The sequence below is a fragment of the Amblyraja radiata genome, chromosome 2, assembly GCF_010909765.2.
Source record: "Amblyraja radiata isolate CabotCenter1 chromosome 2, sAmbRad1.1.pri, whole genome shotgun sequence".
Lineage (NCBI taxonomy): Eukaryota > Metazoa > Chordata > Chondrichthyes > Rajiformes > Rajidae > Amblyraja > Amblyraja radiata.
In genome coordinates, this window is record NC_045957.1 from 132,461,290 (window position 1) to 132,484,683 (window position 23,394).

Consider the following 23,394-nt stretch of genomic DNA (forward strand, 5'->3'; position numbering starts at 1 on the left):
CTGCCAGATATTCCAGAACAGATGGGATGTTGATATTTCTGTTGGTGATTTTGTTCTTATGACAGTACGTTTCCCACTTTCTGATGTAGACCAGATATTGTTTCTTGGTTGATTCTCTTTGGGCCGCCGAGATGATGTTTGCTGTTCGGTCCGTGAGTCCCAGTTGTAGAAGTGGTGTCTTTAAACTCTACAAATTAACTGGTTCAAGCTTTTATGGCTTGGATGGCTATCCCCTGTCACGGGATGTAGTAGTAGATCTGGTCTGTGTGGGATAGTAATACATGGTTCTAATACCATGTTTTGCACCACTGGGAACCATGGTTGTGTAGGCCAATCGGGTACTACCAAAATACCAGACGCAGAGTCTTGTTGTATTTTTCTTAATACCCGACTGATGAGGCAGAAGGGAGGGAATGCGTAAATAAACAATTTCCCACAATGCAGCGAAAATGCATCTGTTGCCGCTGCCCCAGGGTCTGGTTCCCATGAAACATAGTTAGATATCTGGTTGTTTAGTCTGGATGCGAAAAGATCGATATCCGGTGTTCCATATTTTGCTGTATGTGTTTCCAGATGCAGCTGTTGATGATTGGGACGTTTAGGGAAATGCAGTTGCCTGGTGCCATATGTCTTCCTGTCGTATCCACTACAGCCTGTTCTTGTAACTGGTTCAGTGACATATAGTCAATACTGGCAGCAAGCTTTGGCTCCAGATTTGCCCCAGTTTGTTCTGGCTGTATGAAATTTGCCACCATATCCAGCAAGTTTTCTCTTTCTTGCACCCCATGCACACTTGTATGTTCTTCCGCGGACCTCTCTTCCAGGTCAGCCCAGAACTGACCCGAAGTGCTCCCCTCTGATAAGGTGGAGACACTATGCAGCCCTTGGAAAGGTACTGCTGTGGGTTTGATATAGGGCCCACAGTGGCCTGACTCCAAATCCCGGAGCCGGTCACGCAGGAGCAGATGCTCCAAACACCGTTCCATACGGGTCCAGCGCTCTCGATCGCTGGCCTCCCGTGGTGTATCAGAGTCGGACTCCTCCGAGTCCACGACTCTGTTTGTTTTGTGTTTTGCCGTCGCGCCGGCCGCGTTGATTTGGCCGGCGCGGCGGCTACACAGGGCACAGCTGATCCCACTACGGGTGATCTCAGTGCCGACGGCTGCTTTTGCTGGCTGTCCGCTGCTTCGCGGTCCTCCATGACCAGCTTCGTCGCAGCCCTCGTTGTCTTTTTTCCTTTCTCCATTCTCCGTCTGTAGTGGGCAAAAAGGCAAAAAGACCGCAGAGTAAAAACCTTACCTGCAAAAGCGGCTTTTTAAATTGCCGCCGCGGGGGAACGTCCTTCCACCGCGTCTGACGTTTCGCAATGCGTGTAGCGCAATGACACGCATGCGTCCTAGCGGGCTTCTTCACGTAGTCACTCACGTGACTCCGAAGTAAAATAGTCTCAGACTCTTCTGTAGAGTTCTGGAGGTGAAATACAGCTTAGATGCAGGGAGGATGTTTTCCGTGGTTAAAACTAAAGGTTGCAGTTTCAAAATAATGTTTAAGGCTCTTTTGGACTCAAATGAAGAGATTTGTTTTTCCTTCAGAGGCTGGAGACTCTTTGCAACATCTTTCCGGGAAGGCAGTGGATGCCCAGTCATTGATTGCAATAAAATCAAGATAAACAATGCCTCAATGTTAGAGGAATTAAGGGATATGGAGATAGGACAGGAAACTGAAGTTACAAAGTAATGCCCCTGTCCCACTTAGGAAACCTGAACGGAAACCTCTGGAGACTTAGCGCCCTACCCAAGGTTTCTGTGCTGTTCCAGGAGGTTCCCAGAGGATTTTGTCAGTCTCCCTACCTGCTTCCACTACCTGCATCCTCCGGCAACCACCTGCAACCTCCGGGAACTGCACGGAAACCTTGGGCGGAGCGCAAAGTCTCCAGAGGCTTCCGTTCAGGTTTCCTAAGTGGGACAGGGGCATACCTCCTAAATAAGGTACAGGAGCCTGAGTCTGAAGAAGGGTCTCGTCCTGAAACGTCACCTATTCCTTTTTTCCAGAGATGCTGCCTGACCCGCTGAGTTAGTCCAGCAATGTTGTGCCTATCACAGGGGCATTTAGTTTAGTTTAGCTGAGAGATATGGAATCCATAGTGACCAACGAACATCTTGTACACTGCCACCATCTTACACACAGAAGCCAATTAACCTACAAACCTGCACATCTTTGGAATGTGGCAAGAATCAGGAGCACCCGTAGAAAACCCATGCAGGGAGAACATACAAATCCCATACAGACAGCACGTAGTCAGGATCAAACCCCAGTCAACTTGCATTGACCCCAAAGTGCTTCACATAATTACATCCACACACACAGGCAAAGGTGGGTGAAGTGTCTTGCCCAAGGACACACACAGGCAAAGGTGGGTGAAGTGTCTTGCCCAAGGACACAACGACAGTATGCACTCCAAGCGGGATTCGAACCAGCTACCTTCCGGTTGCCAGCCGAACACTTAGCCCATTGTGCCATCTGCAAACTCTACCGCTGTACCACTGTGCCGCCCCGTTTAATTGGTTTATATTTGTAAAACAACAATGATAGCTCCAGAGGTTATTAATAATCATGAAGAGCAAACAAAGGACTTGTGTAACATTTGGAGAAATGGAACTGAAAACAGAGGAGCTGGTCTTGAACGTGCTGGGGTGTTGCGTGCCAAGCGTGCGTAATTTCCCCTATGAGTGTTAGAAATGTTGATGCCTTCATATTAAATTCAGACATTGTTGGCTGCACTCCACAGGGGGTTTTCCAAACTTGTCGGTTTCTCACCCCAACTGCTCACTGACACTGGACTGGACTCATCGTGGAGTGAAACACAAACTTGCTGCATTTCTATAGCAGTTATGCTGAGGAATCTGCTTATCGGACCTGATATTAGATTTGAAGCGTTATAAGTTTCAATGGAGAGAACCAACTGTGTGCATGGTCCTTCTGTAACTTATCTGTGCTGTTTAACAATGATGAAAACAGTTTGAAGCTGTAGTTTGAAACAATCTACTAGTAATAAAAGGTCCATCTTCACTGACTGGCATTAGTTCAAGCCTGAAGGCTTGTGAATCATTAAGTGACGGCAGTCAGTAATGAACAGTTTGCCAATAATCTCACCCTCAGCGTGAGAGTTGGCTGCTTTCAGCATCTGCAAATGGCAGACATCAAGGAAAGGCCACAAGGCATTGCATCAGACTGTTGCCTAAGTTAATGACTAACCCATTACAAGAACAAATTGAACACAATGAAGCATAGACAAAACTGAGTGCGACTGATTATACTTGTTACCCAGTTCCATCATTAATGGAGCATGAGTGGCAGGGGTGAAAGATAAAGCTGTAACACCATGGTTGAAGAGAACATGCATAAGAACATAAGGCATGGAGTACAACAAATGGCCCTTCAAATCAGTTCCATCATTAAACAATCTTTTTACTCAGTGACATTTTCAAGAACTATCCCCATATCACTCCCCTTACTGCCCAGAAAACTATCAATCTCCATTTTGAATTAACACAATAATTGCTTCTCTACAACCTGCCAAGGTAGAGAATTCCAGTTTCATCGCTGTCTGAGTGAAGAAAGTTTCCCTTGTTTCAATCCTAATTGGCCTTATACCCTTATTCTGAAACCATGGCCCCGGTCCCTGGTGACACGTCTTAGTTATAGTTATACAGCAGAGAAACAAATCAAATCAAATCAAATACGTTTATTGTCATTGCACAACAACTGTACAACAAAATTTCATTGCATCTCCTTCAGTGGTATACATAGAAGACACGGGATAAAAGATTTAAAAGAACAAAAACACAAACAACCAAACAACAAGCTCTATTGCCCAACTCACGCATGCTAACCAAGTTGCCTATCTGTGCTAGTCCCACTTGTTTGCATTTGGTTCATATCCCTCCAAATCTTTCCTATCCATGAACCTGTCTAGATGTCTTTTAAATGTTGGAATTATACCTACCCCCTCTTCATTATATGCACAACCCTTTGTGTGAAAAAAAATAACCTCTTTAGACCCCTTTTAAATCTTGCCCTTCTCATTTTAAATCTATGTCCTCTAGTTTTAGGCTCCCCTATCCTGGAAAAAAGCTATGAGCCTTCACCTTATCTATACACTCATAAATTTATATAACTCTATAAGGTTTCCCCTATCTTGCCTCCCCTTGTAATTCAAACACTCCAGACCTGGTAATATCATCCAAATCATTTTTTCTGTGCTCTTTCCAACTCAATAAGATCCTTCCTATAGCAAAATGACCAAAGATACAGACACTTTTACAAGTATGGCCTCGCCAATGTATTGTACATAAAACATAGAGAATATGTGCAGGAGTAGGCCGTTTGGCCCTTCGAGCCAGCACTGCCATTCAATATGATCATGGCTGATCATCCAAAATCAGTGCCCCGTTCCTGCTTTTTCCCCATACCCCATAGTTGTACAACTATAACATGGAAAGGTTTAGGTTTGGGGTCACTATTGTCACGTGCACTGAAGTACAATAAAAAGCTGTGTTTGGCTTGCACTCCAATCAAATCAGATAATACTATACATAAATACAATCAATTCAAACTAAAGTACAATAAATAGAGCAAGGTGGAAGATACAGAGTGCAGAATATAGTTCTCAGCATTGTAGCCCAACAATTCTATAGACTAAGTCCAATGTCCTCAATGGGGTAGAGGTGAACCCGATAATACCCTAGCTTATCTTTGGACCATTCAGTAGCTTGATAACAGAGGGGAAAATAGTAAGATTAAACGAGAACTTACCAGTTTGAAGTTTGATCTGTATTTTATGAGGAGTTACGATGAGGGATTACGTGAAGAACCCGCTCAGTGCGCAGGCGCGGCATACTTCCAAGCAGCGGTGTGGAATCACAGATAGACACAGTTATTTTGAAGTAAACATAGTAAAGATAAGGAGACATCAATTTATTAGTTTGATCCATATAATGAGGGTGGGAGCGGAGGGCACGTAATCCCTCATCGTAACTCCTCATAAAATACAGATCAAACTTCAAACTGGTAAGTTCTCGTTTAATCTTACTATTTTACTTTGGAGTCACGTGAGTGACTACGTGAAGATTTCAAAGCTCTATGATTTCAAACCGTGTAACAGTTTCATTTCACTCACTGCCGAAGTTCTTGAGGGAGGAAGTGTTATCGTAATGAACCAATGAGTCTATTTGTAGAAAAACACAATGGTATTTTTTAAACAATAACAACAAAGAATTAAGTTGCTCCCCTGGGCTTAAATTAAATATTTGCAGTTCGTAAATCTTTACTGCAAATAAACCAGGTTTTGCCAACGGCTTATTATAAAATTTCTGAACGGACTTTTCCCTTCCCACCATCCTGCTGTAGCCAGGATGTGGTCTATAGGCATGTCCATTCTTTAGCCGTCGACATGGATGCTGCCCTGGTGGAATAAAATTTGTACATGTTAGTGTTTATCCCAGCAGCTTCTAGCACCTGCTTGAGCCATCTCGCAATGGTTTGGCTCGTAGCCCACCATAAGGTTTTTGTGACTGACCCACAAGGCTTTTCATCTCCCTCGAATATTCTGGTTGTGTCTATGTAGGATAGTAGGTAGGTCATGGCACATAACCGTGGTTCTGGTGGGTAAGCCACGACTGGATTAGGTGTTCCTGGTCTGCTCTGTTTGACCAGTCGCTGGATAACGACAGATCTGGTCTGGAGCTGTGATCATGTTGTCCAGTCGCAATAGGTGTAGTGACTGGACCCTCTGAGCGGATACAAGTGCCATCAACCTAAGCGTCTTTAGTGTAGCTTGCTCGAGGCCGGGGGATCTGGCTGGTGGCCATTCCCTGAGATATGTCAGGACCACACTGATATCCTAAATATGGGTATACCTGGGCTTAGGGCTTGATATTGTAAATGCCCTTCATCAGTTTTACCACCAGTGGATGGTATCCCATCGCCTGTTGTCCTGCCGCTGGTTTGAGATAAGCAGAAAGAGCACTCTGCGCTGTGTTGATGGCACTGTAGCTGATCCCTACATCGTGGTGTAGATGGCCAGGAACTCCAGTATGTTGGTGGCTGTAGCTGTTGCGTATGTTGTCCATGTTTCCTGGCAGTACTTCTCCCTTTTTTGATGCTGGTTAAGTACTGCCTCTTGGTGGATGTTCGAAGGGATGCCGACATCGTGGTGATGGTTTGTTTGGACAATCCCAGTTCCAGGTAAGGTCTGTTCAAACTTGCAACCCAGGCGTTTAATTTTCTCATGGCATGGGTGTTTAGCTTACCTGGTAGGTAAGTAGCTGATAGCCAAATATGTCTTTCGACATACCACTGCCAAATCATGTTGACCAATTTGTCGCATGATAATGATTTTATGCCACCCATATGGTTAATATAAGCCATCACCGTAGTATTTATCAATTTGTATCCGAACATGCAAGTGCTGCATATTAGATACATATGCTTTTAAAACATAAAAGGCGCCCAACATCTCTAGATAGTTAATGCCCAGTGTAAGTAGTAATGATGACTCTAGTTTAGTCCATCTACCACTTGTGCTGGATATGGAGTTAGTCGCTCCCCAGCCTTGAGCACTGGCATCTGTTTGAATAACTAAAGTAGGGTTAGTGATAAAGATGGGGCTGAAACTATGCCAAACGTTTTCTGCCCACCATTGTAGCTCTGATATTGCTTCAGTGGGTAAGTTCATGACACGATCATAGTGACCTGTATGTCGTTTTATTGCCCGTACCTTTGCTTTCTGTAAATTTTTTGATAGTGCAAAGGTCCGAATTGTGTAGCCGGAAATGCTGCTACCATTTACCCAATTACTCTTGCTACTTGTCGAATAGTTGGTCGCTCGTTGACCATTAATTTGTTGCATGATTGTGCTAATTCCACCATTTTTGCCTTTGGCAAGGTAACAGTCATATGGACTGAGTTAATTGTGAAGCCCAGGTAGTCCATGATAGTGGATGGCTTCAACTTAGATTTATCTGGATGTAGGACGAACCCCAGAGTTTCGAGGAGCTGTTTTGTAGCTGATACTGCTGCCACAGCCAAATCCATCATTTTCCCTACTATGAGAATATCCTCCAGATATGCCATGACAATATGTTTTTGTTTTCTTAGTATTGCCATGGCTGGGTTCAATATTTTGGTGAATAATCTTGGGCTGAAGTTCGCCCATAGGGCAATGCTTTGTACCATCCAGATAAATTTTAGGTATCTGCGATGATCCTTGTATATGGGTACTAGATAGTAAGCATCTTTAAGATAAATGCTTGCCATGAAGTGTCCTTTGGAATTCAGTTATTTGGCAGTAACATATGTCTCCATTTTGAAATGTATATACTTAACAAATTTGTTTAGTGATGTTAAGTCAATGCTGATGCGACAGACACCATCTTTTTTGGTTTTAGTGAATATATTCGATACAATTTCCAAAGGTTCATGTTTGGTCTTTTCGATGACCCCCTTTGTGATAAGTCTCACCAGTTCAGCTTGTCCCTCACGTTTCTCTTTGACAGAGGGAGAAATACCCTTTGGGGCCATTGTTGAACTGGCGGCGTTTTTTCTGACATGAATTGTATTTTATATCCTGTAATGTTGTTGAGTATATACTTGTCACTCGTGACCATACCCCATGCTTCTTTAAACAAGTGTAATCTCCCCCCTGTTAATAAAGCACCCTTATTCTCTATATGCTGGTAGGAACCAGACCCACCTACCTCCATGGTTATTGGCGATTCTGTTTCTTCATTTTCCTGAAGATTTTGTTCTGACGTGCTGGCGATGTTGGGGGGAGGCGCATTTTCCAGAGGGTCCGCTGCGGGCCCTGATCTGAAAGATCTTTGGGGATAATGTGCGGACCCCAAGCGTTCACCAGTCCCATATTGCGGACGTCGACTGGTGGATGCCGTGGGGTGCTGCCACTTGGGTATCGGAGGTCTTGGTATGCTCGTCCCGGGGCCTGCCCTCATTAGGCCGAAGGTTTTTGATGCTTCCTGCATCTCCTTCAGTTTTTATTGAAATCTTTCCCAAATAGCAGCGCGTCCGTCTCCGCAGCTGGGGCTTTACACAAGCCAGCAAATTTGGGATTGAGGGCAGGTCTTATGTTTCCCTCCGGAGATTGTTGATCTCAAATTGTGTGGTACACATTAATGCCAGCACATCCTGCTGGCAGGTATCCATCTCCGTGGTCTCCACGGAACGAGCAAAGGCTGTGATGGCTGACGTCAGGAGCCTTAGGATCCACTGTAGCTTGAGTTCTTGGGTCTGGATGTGTGACCCACATGCCCCCAGATTTGGCTGTTGGCACTTTTTACTTTGAGGGCCTCACCGTTTTCTGGTGCTGTGTTGTTTCAGCACCTCAGCGAGCACCTTTTCCAGTAATGGTTGATGCTGGCCGCCATTCTTGGTTCCAGCGGTGCTCCAGCCCGTGGGGTTGCTACAAGCGGTCCATCACACCCAACAGCTCTTCATGTTCCTGCACCCCTGGCATACTCCCGAATTCGTCCGCCTGCCCCTGTTCCAGACCAGCCCAGCCCTGGTCACCAATGCTAGCCTCCAGTAATGAGGGAGCAGAGGGCAGTGCATGAAGCACTGTGGAGGGGGTGCCTGACCTCCCTCCGCGAGAGCGCTCTTTCTGCGCATCTCGCTGGAGCTGCTCCAATTGCTGTTGGATGCAGCTCAGGCGGCTGTCTCTCCTCCATTTAGGTGGAGACATGTCCCCGTCCGACGAATCGGACGCCACCGGCCGGATGCCTGTTCGGATGGCTAGACATCCAGCCCGCAGTTCAGGCACTAGCGCGGTGATGGGAATAGCAGCTCGGCGCGGTGATGGGGATAGCGGGGCGACCGGTAATTGTTCCTACCGCCTGTTGCTGCCCCCCCTGCAATGGAACGCTCCTCCGCTGGAGTCGAGCGGGGGACAGGTTCTTCTGGAGCTTTTGCCTTGTAGATGCGAGAGCGCCCCTCAAGCAGCGCGTCTCGCAGGCACCTGCTCCGTGAGCCGCTCCAGCGGCTCAGGCGGCTCTCTCTCCCCCCGTGCGGGTGGAGAGACGTCCCGTCCGACATCGGGAACACCTGCCGGATGCCTCTCGAGTGGCTATGCGTCCAGCCCGCTGCTTTAGGTACTAGCGGGCTGGCCTCGGCACGGTGTCGGGGAATTACGGAACACCGGGTAACGCTCCTAGCGCCTGTTGCTGCCCCCCTCCCCGACGGGAAAACGGGGGACAGTTTTATCCAGAGCCTTTTTCTCTGCCTGTAAAAAACACAAGCAGAAAAAGGCTCACCTGTAAAAGAAAACCCGACCTCAGGGTACTCACCTGACGGTCCGGTTCATCCTGTAACGTTACAGCCTAACTCCCGTGGCAGCCGCTGTTGCACTGCTGGCGTAATGCCGCGCCTGCGCACTGAGTGGGTTCTTCACGTAGTCACTCACGTGACTCCGAAGTAAAATTATGTTCCTGAGTCTGATGGTGTGCATTTTCAAGCTTCTGTACTTTCTGCCAGGCAGGAGCAGGGAGAAGAAAGAACCACCAGGGAGGGATATGTTTTTGATTATGTTTGCTGCTTTCCCAAGACAGCATGAAGTGTAGATGGAGTCAATGGAGGGAAGCCTGGTCTCTGTTATGGACTGGGCTACATGTAAACTCTCTGCAATTTCTTGTAGTCTTGGCATATCCATTCCCAAACGAAGCTGTGATACAACCCGACAGTATGTGTTCTATGGTGCATCTGTAGAAGTGTGTAAGAGTCATTGAAGACATGCCCAATTTCCTCAGTCTGCTAAAGGGGTGTAGTGTTGGTGTCCCTTTTTTGCTGTTGCATCAATGTGGTTGCTCCATAGCAGGTCGTTGATAATATTAACATCAACAAACTTGAAGCTCACAACCATTTCCACTTCGGTACCAATGATTCTGCTTTGTCTTGTACTCAGTGTTCTGACTGATGAAGACAAGTGTGCCAAACACATTCCTCACCACCCTTTCTACCGTTGCCGCCAACTTTTGGGGAATATGCATTTGTATCCTGGGTCTTTCTGTTATCTTTCGTGTATCTGGACTTTCAATCCCTTAATGAATTTTATAAGATTCAGTGAAATTTCATTCTTCTAATCTCTAAGAAATACCATCTCAATTTATTCAATCTCTCCTCATATCGCAATCCTGCAATCTCTGGAAACGGTATACTAAGCCTTTGCTGTACTCCCTCTGCGGCTAATTTCTTAGGTAAGAAGACCAAACTGCACACAACAGTTATGGAGCTGCCTTACCAGGCCCTATATAATGCAAATGATATTTTTCTCCTGTTACAAAATTCTCTCTTGTAGAGGTTAATGTATCTACTAATGTATCTACTTCCTTTCCAGTCGCCTCCATGTTAGCCTTTGTTGAGTTGTGTACAATCACATCTCAGTCCCTTTGAACATTAACACTAACCACTCTCACACCATTTAACTAATCCAATATGATTTTGTCATGTGCACCTTAACATTTTGCACATGAGATTCCACCTGCCAGGTGTTTACCCACTCACCCAGCTTGTCCAGAAACCCCTTGAAGTCCATTCACATTCTCCTACATACTCACAATCCCATTGTGTTTAATCTTGTCAGCAAACAAGGAAATGTAACATTAGAGTTTAACCTTTAGAAATACAGCGCGTGAACAGGCCCTTCGGCCCACCGAGTCCGCACTGCCACTATCCCACAAAATAGGGACAATTTACAATTTTATCAAAGCTAAATAATCTACAAATCTGTATTCTTTGAAGTGTGGGAGGAAACCGGAGCATCCAGAGAAAATCCACGCAGTCACAGAGAGAACGTACCAACTCCGTACAGACAGCACCCGTAGTCAGATCGATACCGTCTCTGGAGCTGTGAGGCTGCAACTCTACCGCTGTGCCACTGTCCCTCAGCCAAATTGGTGATATTGATCATGAATAGCTGTGGTCCAAGGCACTGATCTCTGCAGAACCTCATTAATCACAGCCTTCAGACCTAATCAATTTATTTCCAGTTTGTTTCCTGTCCAATAACCAATTCTCCATCCATGTCAGTATCCCCAATTCCATATCCATTAACCTTGTTAATTAACCTCCTGCACACGATCTTCTGGAAATCTAAACATACGGCCAGTCATATCCATAAAATAACTGTGTTAGATTAGTCAAACATGACTTTCCCTGTATAAAACCATGCTGACTCTGCACAGTCCTATTATTCTTTACACAGTGTTCTGTTATTATATCCAACAATATCCAACATTATAGATTCCATTATTTCCCCTGAATCACAAGATTCCACTTCAGTTATTTTCTAATAGCTCTTTATTTGTGGTGCCTTGCACAAGAATTTCCACTTCCCCTTTGCTAACTTCTCCAAGTACAGTGTCCCATTTGTTTCCAATGTGAATCCTCTATTATGTATTCATTTAGGACCTCACCTGTACTGCTGGCTCCACAAACAGATCATCCCTGTTATTCCCAATGGACCCCTACTCTTTCCCTGGTTATTCTTTTTGTTCTTAAATACATCAAATGTCTTTCAATGTATCTTAATTTTGTCTTTCAGTGTTATTTCTTGGCTTATCTATGCTTTCCTATCTTCTTAAAATTGCATTAAATTCTCAATAAATGAAAAAATTGCTGCTCAGAAGTAGCCGACTCTTCCTACAATCTAACAAGCTAAACAAGCATAACAAGCAATATGGAGAGAAGCATCTTTGTGAAGGCTTTCCAAAGAAATTGAACTGAGAAGAACCAGAATATTTTCAAAAGACAGGATTGAGAGCTCTTTTATTGAAACCATATAACCATATAACAATTACAGCACGGAAACAGGCCATCTCAGCCCTACAAGTCCATGCCGAACACTTATTTCTGCCGAACACGTTAATGCTTTCTCATCTACGAAGCTCATCTGCTGGACATTACTCTCTAGAAACTAATCAGACTAACGGAGGTCTTCTGTGAATACCACAGAATACCACACCATGTTCGACTGTGTAAAAACTTGCACTTTCCCTGCATCCTTGTTGTCAGGTCAGCTGTACCTCTGGGAGAAATTAATGAACCTGCCACCATTGCAGAGTGCTGTATTTGTCAACTGCTGAGTGGTTGGATGTAGTACCTCGATCAATATCACAGTAATGGTGTTGTGGTGCCTGAGAAGGTGGTGTAGCAAAGCATCTATGACTACTGTAGCTACCTAATTCATGAGCATGAAAGTTGACATCTCCGTGACCTTCCTCAGGCCTGGATATACGTTTAGTATATCTCAATGGTTAGGCAACAGCCCAGTAGCAATTCACTCATAGCCTACAAATTCCAAGTTATGGGAAAGAGTCAGCATATCCTCTGTTCCTATGCTACAACGAATGAAGAAAATGTGAAATTAAAACAGCCGGAAACACTAAGGAGGTCAGCTGGCATCTGTGGAGAGACACAGTTACCAATTCTGTTTTATGACCCTTCACCTGTTCTGACCTGCTAAGTGCATCCAGCTTCTTCCATTATCATTTAGATCTTTGCTTCCTGTACTTCAAATAGGAAAAGTACAATTTCGCCACACAGAAATGTTCTTTTTATTGAATTAGCTCTCAACACTTCTTTCGAATTCTTTGCCAAACAGTAATGTTTCAAAAAATTGTGTCTTGATACCCAAAGGACAGGTTCATCTGGGATGCGTGCAGACCTATGAACGAGCCTTGCTTTCCTCCATGTTTGCAAAACTGGTACAAAAGATGGGCAAAATTTGTCTTGTACCAAATACAATTCTCTGTTGTTGATTGGAAGAGAGGGACCTTTGTCTGCAATCTCACACATGAGGATAAGTGCTGAAGTTATGTTGGAATGCCAATGGTGGTGCCGTTGTTAGCACTGTTGTTTTTCAACTCCATAGACCAGGAGCTGACCTGACTGTGAACCAGGTTTAAGGTGAGGGGGGAAAGATTTAATAGGAACATGAGAGGTAACCTTTTCACACAAAGGTGGTTGTATGGAAAGAGCTGCCAGAGGAGGTAGTTGAAGCAGATACTATCGTAATGTTTAAGAAACATTTAGACAGGTACATGGATAGGACATGTTTAGAAGAACATGGTCCAAATGCAGGCAGGTGGGACCAGTGTAAGTGGGGCATGTTGGCAGGTGGGAGCAAGTTGGGCCATAGGACCAGTTCCATGCTATAAGATCATATGACTCTATGCCTGCTAATAGGATCTAGTGATCTAGGATCTAGGGATATAGGGTATACCATATACCCACTCCCCTCTGTTGGAAAATGGTTCCCTTCATGTTCCTAATAACCTGTTCACAGCCAAGTTATTTTTTCACTATTGGCCATGACCCGAGTACTGTATACTCTGGGGTGGCACTGAACAGGTTAAATCTTACCCCTCTCATCCTAAACCTATGCCACCTAATTTATGTGAGTGACATACCTCCTGCAGGCAGGCAAGATCAGTATGAGTTCGTACTATGGTCGGGAACTGACATTTTGGGCAGCAAAGCCTGTTCCTGTGTCCTACTGTTTCATGTTTAGTTTAGGTTTTAGTTTAGAGGTACAGTCTGGAAACAGGCCTTTCGGCCCACTGAGTCCACACCGACCAGCGATCCCCGCACGTTAACACCATCCTGCACACACTAGGGACAATTTATATTTTTACATTTATACCAAGCGAATGAACCTACAAACCTGTGCATCTTTGGAGTGTGGAAGGAAACCGAAGATCTCAGAGAAAACCCATGCAGTCACAGGGAGAACGTATAAACTCCATACAGACAGCACCTGTTACGACTCCCGAATGCAAGTACTTCAGAGCCACGTAACACAAGTCAAAAACCAGGTTCAGGTTCAAAAAACAGTTTTAATTATTCATTGGAACACAAAACTCAAACCTGATTTAAACAACCCAGTCAGGGATATGGATAAACCGACAAACAATTTAACAATGCTCCAGCCAGCCACGCCATGGGCCGTCGAACCGGAGATTCCAAAACCTGCCCAAAGAGATACAACCCTGAAACCAAAATACACGAAAACTCTAAGGTCAGCCCTTATCCGTCCCAATTCAATATCTGTTAACAAGGAATGGTGAAAATACACAAAGTTCTATGCCATGTGGTCAGGCTTCCTCGGCCCCCACCAACAGTCTGCTCATCAGTCAGAGTCTACGACGAAGAGCAGAATCCTGGGAAGCTCTGGTATTTATACTTCAGATGAGTCACCCGTCACCTGACGCAGCTTGGCCAATCGGGTACAGGAGCCTTTAACCCCTCGATTCCAGACTCACAGCCACGAGGCCTGTGCTTGGGAGAGAAACAGAGAGGTAAGTACATAGCATTCACCAGGGGGGGGGGAGCGCCTAACACCCCCACCCAAAGATACTGAATAAGTTTCTGAAAATGAACTAAAAAACACCACCAAATTTCAGCAACTCTTCCGTAGCAGACATCACTGGCGCGACAATGCATCAGCCAATACATTATCTTTGCCACGGATATGTCTGATCTCCAAGTTGTAATCTTGCAGCTGCAAACTCCAGCTCATTAACCGCCGGTTCTTATTCCGCATATTCTGCAAGAATACCAAAGGATTATGATCCGTGAGTACGATGACAGGGACATTCGAGGAGCCAACATAAACCTCGAAATGAGTCAGAGACATTACAACCGCAAGGGTTTCTTTCTCAATGGTGGAGTACCACTTCTGATGACGATTAAACTTCTTAGAGAAGTACGAAACTGGATGCTCCACCCCATCTGAATCATCCTGTAGAAGAACTCCACCAACCCCACGATCACTAGCATCTACTGCCAGCTTAAATGGACGCTCAAAATCAGGTGCCGCAAGCACAGGTGCGCGCACCAGAAGACTTTTGGTCTGATCAAAGGCTTGTTGACACTCTGCGGACCACACAAAAGCTACCTTCGGACTCAGCAAATCCGTCAAAGGGGCAGCCACCGCAGAGAAGTTTGGACAGAATCCTCTATAGTACCCAACCATAGCCAGATACCTACGGAGTTCAGTCCTAGAGGTTGGAGCAGGAAATGCGACAATATGCCCCACCTTTTCCTTGAGAGTGCGAACCTGACCCCGGCCCACTACCTTACCCAGATACGTTACCGTGGCCTGGCCAAACTCACACTTCCCCAGATTGATCGTCAGGTTTGCCTCCGCTAGACGATGAAATACCTCCTTCAGATGACCGATGTGTTCGAACCACGACCTGGAGCACACAACCAAATCATCAAGGTATGCCTCACAGAAGGACAAACCAGACAATACAATGTTCACCAACCGTTGGAAGGTTGCCGGCGCATTGCGCATCCCAAATGCCATTACCGTGTACTGAAGAAAGTCATCAGGCGTAACGAACGCAGAGATCTCCCTCGCCCGCCTAGTCAAAGGGACTTGCCAATAGCCTTTTAACAAGTCCAACTTAGACACAAAAGATGCACTTCCCACACGATCCACGCAATCCTCCATCCGTGGAAGAGGATAGCAATCCGGCTTAGTTACACTATTTAATTTCCGATAGTCCGTGCAAAACCTGTCCTCCCCATTAGCCTTCGTCGCCAGTAGACACGGAGAACTCCACAGGCTACAACTAGGTTCAGCAATGCCATGCCGCCGCATATAGTCAACCTGACTTCTTAGACGATTACGCTTGTCAGGGTTGACCCGATACGGATGCTGTTTAATTGGCGTAGCACCGGCCACGTTAATGTCATGCTGCAGCACAGACGTCTGAGAAGGCACATCCGAGAACAGTGACACATTTGACTTCACCAAAGCAAGCAGGTCACCCCGCTGACTTCCAGTCAAATGAGCCAACCGCAAGGGAAGCGTCTCCAAAGCCTCAGAGTTACACAGCTTTCCCTGCGTCACTGCCACAGACAACCGTGCCTCCCCCACATCACCACCCGTGTCAGGGGGCAGCACCACTGCAGCCAAAACAGGCTTAGAAGGACATAGCTCCGACCCATCAACCTCCACAGGCTCCTGCTCATGGTACTGTTTCATCATGTTAACATGACAGAGCTGAGTCTTACGCCTCCGATCAGGGGTACCAATAACGTAATCCCTCTCACCAACCTTCTTAACCACCTGATAGGGACCGCTATACCGAGCCTGCAGACTGGAACCAGGAATAGGCAACAACACCAGGACCTTGTCACCCGGAGAAAAATTCCTACTAGAAGCCTTCCTGTCGAACCAGTCCTTCATCCTAGACTGAGCAGAGGCAAGATTACCCATTGCCAGTTCGCATGCCCTCCTCAGTCTAGAGCGAAAAGTACAGACGTGGTCTAAAATACTACGTTTTGTATCCTCCTGCAACCATTTCTCCTTCAGGACCCTCAACGGACCACGTACAGTATGCGCGAACACCAGGTCAGCAGGACTGAACCCTAAAGACTCCTGCACGACCTCACGCACCGCAAACATAACTAGATGAACCCCCTCATCCCAGTCTTTTTCAAACTCCAGGCAGTAAGTCCTCAACATAGATTTCAAAGTCTGGTGAAACCTCTCGAGAGCTCCCTGGCTCTCAGGATGATACGCACTGGAGTAACAATGCTTAATATCTAACAACTTCATTACCTGACCAAAAACCTTCGACATGAAGTTGGCACCTTGGTCACTCTGCACAACCTTGGGCAAACCGAACAACGAAAAAAACTTAGTGAGAGACTTAACAATTGCAGGGGCAGTAATTCTTGGGGGTAAAGCACGGGAGGTGTACTCGTCTTTATCTGTTGAAAGCAGTCTGGACTATGAGTGTGTGAAGTCTACAGTATTAAGGGCTTATGAATTAGTTCCAGAGGCGTACCGGCAGAAATTCCGGCACTTTAGGAAGTTTGATAGTCAGACTTATGTGGAGTTTGCTAGGGAGAAGGAGGCACTTTTTGACAGGTGGTGCGCTTCTCAAGGAGTGAAGGATTTTGAGCTACTGCGGGCCTTGATGATTATGGAAGACTTTAAGAACTGTCTCCCTGAGAGGGTTACTACTTACCTTAATGAGTCAGAGACATTACAACCGCAAGGGTTTCTTTCTCAATGGTGGAGTACCACTTCTGATGACGATTAAACTTCTTAGAGAAGTACGAAACTGGATGCTCCACCCCATCTGAATCATCCTGTAGAAGAACTCCACCAACCCCACGATCACTAGCATCTACTGCCAGCTTAAATGGACGCTCAAAATCAGGTGCCGCAAGCACAGGTGCGCGCACCAGAAGACTTTTGGTCTGATCAAAGGCTTGTTGACACTCTGCGGACCACACAAAAGCTACCTTCGGACTCAGCAAATCCGTCAAAGGGGCAGCCACCGCAGAGAAGTTTGGACAGAATCCTCTATAGTACCCAACCATAGCCAGATACCTACGGAGTTCAGTCCTAGAGGTTGGAGCAGGAAATGCGACAATATGCCCCACCTTTTCCTTGAGAGTGCGAACCTGACCCCGGCCCACTACCTTACCCAGATACGTTACCGTGGCCTGGCCAAACTCACACTTCCCCAGATTGATCGTCAGGTTTGCCTCCGCTAGACGATGAAATACCTCCTTCAGATGACCGATGTGTTCGAACCACGACCTGGAGCACACAACCAAATCATCAAGGTATGCCTCACAGAAGGACAAACCAGACAATACAATGTTCACCAACCGTTGGAAGGTTGCCGGCGCATTGCGCATCCCAAATGTTCACCAGGGGGGGGGGAGCGCCTAACAGCACCCATAGAGAGGATCGAACCGGAGTGAGGCAGCAACTCTACCGTTGCACCACCGTGCTTCTCACGATTCCAATGTATTCCACAAAACCCCCTTGTGTTCTAACTAGTTAAATAATCGCATGTATGAAGGCCCACTGAGAGCCCAAATGATTCATTTTCCCCAATCTGTTAGTAACCTCAAACCTCAAAGAACCTTTAACAGATTTGTCGAACAAAATTGCCCTTTATGTTGAGATTGACTATGTTATGTTCTGAATCTGTGCTTTGTTGTACTCCTTCTATTACACGTTCCTCTTGAGACAGCGAGGCCTGTGCAAAATGTAGTATAATAGAGTAAGACATCTTTGTTCTTATACCTGAATCCTCCTGCAATCAAATAAATATACTATTTGCCCATTTAATTGCTTGCTTATCTTGCATGTTAACTTCCTGTGTTTGGGGTACAAGGACACCTCTGTGCAATACTTTACTAATTAAATATACTCCACTTATCTTTTTTTTTGCCCTGTAAAAATAGACTACTCCACGTTTTATTCCATTTGCTATGTGCCTACCTATTTATTTTGCGTGTCTACATGCCTTTGAAGTCAACATCCCACAACTCGGACTGCTATCCTGCCGTGTCATGTTAGCAAACAATCATCCTTTTCTTTTTTGTTGTTGACAGCATTCGAGGCTGTACAGAGGGGCAAAGCGGACAGCCAATCCACCCCACATCTTTGCTGTGGCAGACATTGCCTACCAGGCCATGATCACTTACCATTCAGATCAGGTATCTGTACTTCCACAATGAATACACCTTTATGGTTTCTATTCTCTTCATACTGTGTGTGGCATCAGTAGCTGGCTGCAACGACTAATGTGCCTTCTTTATCTGTCTCAGTGCATTGTGATCAGTGGAGAAAGTGGTGCGGGAAAGACCGAAAGTACACACTTTTTAGTCGAGCAACTCACTGCCCTTGGAAAGGTACTGTACTCTTCTAATAAATCACAGCTTGTGCGAAGGGTGAGGAGGGATTTTAACCTAACCCAACATCAGATTAGATTCAATTCAAGTCAGTGGATAGCAATACAGAACCATTGCAAATCTGCACTGCGGTCCATCCATGGTATTCCTGCCCAATGAGTTCGCAAAGTCTCATCTACACTTTAATAAATTACTGCCAGCATGAAGGATAGGCTATGTATCCTCTGTTAGCAATGTTAACACACACTGCATAAGCAGCTGTGCATTGGAATTCATCTGAAAAAAATTGATTCCACTCCAGAAGCTGAGTAACACATAATGAGAGAAACTGAGTTTTTTGGGAGGATAACTGTGGGGTGGGGTGGCCAGTCTGATTGTCTTTGGTAATTTCAACAGAAAACCAGTGAAAACCATAGATGTGCAAGGTTAAACCTCATTGTATTCTGATACAATGCTTTCTGCACGTCAACAATTTAAACCAAGTTCAAAATGACATTAACTTTTAACGACCACCAAATTAAACGTTGAACAATTTTTTTGGAATAATCTAATGTTTACAACTTAAACTATTCTAACCCTTCTTTGCCCCCATGTCTTACCTGTTTATAATATTCTCTTCTGAGGGCAATTGATTCTTCTTGAAATATGTTTCCACAGATGCCGACAATAATTCAGCACCTTGCCTAAGTGGCCAAGTAATGATCATGAACCCAGATGAATGACATAGATATCGGATAGATCAAAACTCAAACCTGCTCTTATGCAGAGTTTAATGTTACTTTTCATTTAGTCTCATCAGATGACAATCAAGATGGGTTGACTTTCTAAATTCAGAACCCTCTTTCTCTAGCTGTAATTAACTGTGATTTGACAGCAAGCATTGGCGGCTACATTGTACAAGATAGACTCACTGGGCAGAGAAGGCTACAACATATCTCTGGTCTGGGTTACAGACTGTACTGGATCACAAACAATGTAATCCTCACTGGAAACTAAGAAATGCAGTAAAATATCAGTGAGTCGCGGTCCGTAGGGTTTGATTACTATTGTAGATCTATGAAATTCCTTGCCATGTCTTTTCCTATTCTAGAGACCTATTCATCCACAGTATAGTAGAGCATTCAATAATGTTATTGAGATTAAATAGGTTTAGTGACCACTGCAGGGACACCCATTTCTGACCTGTCCTCTCTGATGGGGAATGACTAAAGATGATCATCATCAATGGATGGGAACAATAAATGTAAAAAGAGTTTAAAAAAAGCTTAGAAAAAAATACCATTCTTCAAATCAGAGTCATAGTGTCTTACTGCATGGAAACAGGCCCTTTCGCCCAACTTGCCCACACCAGCCAACATGTCCCATCTACAATAGTCCCACCTGCCTGCATTTAACCCATATCTCTCTAAACCTCCCCAGAGCCCTGTGTAGGTTCTGCCCATGTTAGTTCTCCCGAAATGTAACACCTCACCTCTCTCTGTATTAAATTCCATCAATCATTCCTCAGCCCACCTGGCAAACCGATCAAGATACTGTTGCAATTTTTGACAACTGTCTTCACTATCTACAATACCACCCACTTTTGTGTCATCTGCAAACTTGCTAACCATGCCATGTACATAAAAACATAGAAACATAGAAAAATAGGTGCAAGAGTAGGTCATTTGGCCCTTCGAGCCAGCACCACCATTCAATATGATAGAAACATAGAAACATAGAAATTAGGTGCAGGAGTAGGCCATTCGGCCCTTCGAGCCTGCACCGCCATTCAATATGATCATGGCTGATCATCCAACTCAGTATCCCGTACCTGCCTTCTCTCCATACCCTCTGATCCCCTTAGCCACAAGGGCCACATCTAACTCCCTCTTAAATATAGCCAATGAACTGGCTGATCAACTAAAATCAGTACCCTGTTCCTGCTTTTTCGCCATATCCCTTGAGTTCCTGCTTTTTCGCCATATCCCTTGAGTTCCTGCTTTTTCCCCAATATCTCTTGAACGTTCTCATCCATATCATTGCTGCTGTCTGCTGCTGAGGTATTTTTCTTGGAGTAATTAATTTATATTTTACAGACCAATAATAGGGTGCTGCAGGAGAAGATTCTCGAGGTAAATAACCTGCTAGAAGCATTTGGAAATGCCTGCACAGTAATCAACAACAACTCCAGCAGGTTTGGCAAGTACTTGGAACTGAGGTTTACCAGTGGAGGGACTGTCATGGGAGCTCAGATCTCAGAGTACCTGCTCGAGAAGTCAAGAGTCATCCACCAAGCTCCGTGAGTGAAGAAATAAACGTTGCCACTGCTTTTAGATGAGCTTTCATCACTTCAGTTAAATACGCTGAATCAAAAATATTCTTCAAATGCTGAAAGTATGTATGCGGTTGATAGATGCACATGATAGGGTGAACTGTTACATTATTATTACGAGAAAACCAAATGGCCTTTCTACTCAGCATACTTCGTAAAAGATTTGAAGGCTTTGGAGACAGTGCAGAAATGATTTGTTGGAATAGTTCCAAAGACAAATGATTTTGGTTACAAGAAATGTCTGGAGAAAATATGGTTGTTCTTCTTTGAGTAGTAGAATTGTAATAAGCATGTTCAGGATAATAAGAATTTTTGTCAGGAGACATGAACGAGAAAAGCTTGCTTCAGGTAACAAGGAAAATAGACCTAAGACAGCTGATGAAAGAATCTAAAGTCAAACCTTCATATATGGTCGGTGGATGGCACTCTGAATGCATTGCTTGAGTGTGGTGGCGAATATTCCACTGTGCTTTCATAAGCAAGTGGATCACTACTCGTATGAATAAAAAAAAATATGCCTGCTTGTGTGGAAAGTGTATACCTTGGGACCATGTGTTGCCCAAAGAGCTAATTAGCCTTCTGTCCGGTTACCTATCTATGATTCTATCCTCTGTTCTTATTATCTTCCAGGGGTGAGAAAAACTTCCATATTTTCTACTATATCTATGCTGGCCTGGCGCAGAGAAGCAAACTAGATCATTATAAGTTATCCAAGGGTCATCCTCCAAGGTAATTTTGCAAAGACAGATTCTGGCACCAGTCTTCTTGACCAGCCTTCTTGTCATTAAAAGTCTTCTTGTAATGGTGGTGCAGTTTACTTTTACCTGACCACCTATCCAATGGAAAATGCTTTAGACCAAAACATTCTAACAACGAACATATTGCTGCGCGGTTCAATCACGCTTGCTGGGTGATCTTATCTGTGGATGACATATATGGGTCCATGCTTCTCTTTATCTGTGGTGACCATTGATGTACCATTGGGATGGTGGTCTTGTGAAACCACAAACGTGATTCACTAAATAAGAAATAATTCGGTGGCATTATATTTACTTCAAAAAATGAGAGATCAAAAACATTTTTGCCATATATTGCAAATATATTTACGCCAGTATATACTCAAGATGTTAGCTCAAAATTTGATTTTTTGTTGTGTGCTTTTCTCAAGTTTATATCAGTTTTGATCATTATTACTATTTAACATGTTTTAGATATCTACAAGATGAAAAGATAACAATGATGGAAGAGATAGTAAACAACTTTTTCTACAAAGCCCAGTTTGAAGCACTTGAACAATGCTTCAAAGTTATTGGTTTTTCTGTAGAGGTAAGCACGCATTATCCAATTTCCATCCTTCTGCTAATGTTACCGCATCATCCAAAGTCGATTGAGAATTGTGCACATTGAAACCTATAACATTCTTTGGGGACTAGACAATAGACAATAGACAATAGCTGCAGGAGTAGGCCAATCGGCCCTTCGAGCCAGCACCACCATTCAATGTGATCATGGCTGATCATCCCCAATCAGTACCCCGTTCCTGCCTTCTCCCCATATCCCCTAACTCCGCTATTTTTCAGAGCCCTATCTAGCTCTCTCTTGAAAGCATCCAGAGAACCTGTCTCCACCGCCCTCTGAGGCAGAGACACAATATTGACAATCTATTGACACAATCGATGCAAAATTATCACCGACTTCAAGTGTCACCGAGTCAAGTTAAGGGTGCAGGCATTTAGGACAAAAACGTGAAAAAAATTGAGGTAGTGAATCTGTGGGATTCTCTATGTGAAAGGCTGTGGAAGTTCAGCCACTGAGTACAGTCGAGGGAGGGATCAATAGATGTTTATATATGAAGGGAATCAAGGGTTATGGGGTAAGTACAGGAAAGTAGTGCTGAAATACAAGATCGTATAGTAGATGGTGGAACAAGCATTATTGGATGGTAGAACAAGCATTATGTGCTGAAAGGCCTGCTCTTATATATTCATTTTATAACATTAGCTCATTTGAACATAAGAAATTTGATGCTGTTTCAGCAATGAAAACATGGAATCCATTCCTGAAGAAAAATCTAATAATTTGGAAAATATGTTGGGACTTTTGGGTTCCGTCTGCTGCCCTCATTACATTATGATCTTGTGAAGTGTTTTCCATTGTGGTTGGCAGCACACATGTCTGTCAACACAAATGCAATTTGTGGAACGCTTTTTCACTTGCTTGATATTTTTATTCATTGTCTTCAATCAGCCACTTTGTCGTTTCTAGGTGAGATTATTTTTGTTATTACTCCTCAAGCCAAATCTGTTTTTTTAACTGTAAATTAGTAAACAAGGCCTAATTGCTTT

General features: G+C 44.4%; 1 protein-coding gene across 6 annotated transcripts in view; it reads left to right on the plus strand.

Annotated features, from left to right (window-relative positions):
• myo3a (myosin IIIA) overlaps positions 1–23,394 on the plus strand; it is a 312,459-nt gene that overhangs the window by 136,531 nt on the left and 152,534 nt on the right. For all 6 annotated transcript variants that reach the window (XM_033015890.1, XM_033015903.1, XM_033015896.1 and 3 more), the window contains 5 exons: positions 18,439–18,543; positions 18,655–18,738; positions 20,814–21,016; positions 21,680–21,778; positions 22,261–22,375. In XM_033015890.1, the coding sequence (XP_032871781.1) occupies positions 18,439–18,543; positions 18,655–18,738; positions 20,814–21,016; positions 21,680–21,778; positions 22,261–22,375 (606 nt within the window). The remainder of the gene's footprint in view (positions 1–18,438; positions 18,544–18,654; positions 18,739–20,813; positions 21,017–21,679; positions 21,779–22,260; positions 22,376–23,394) is intronic.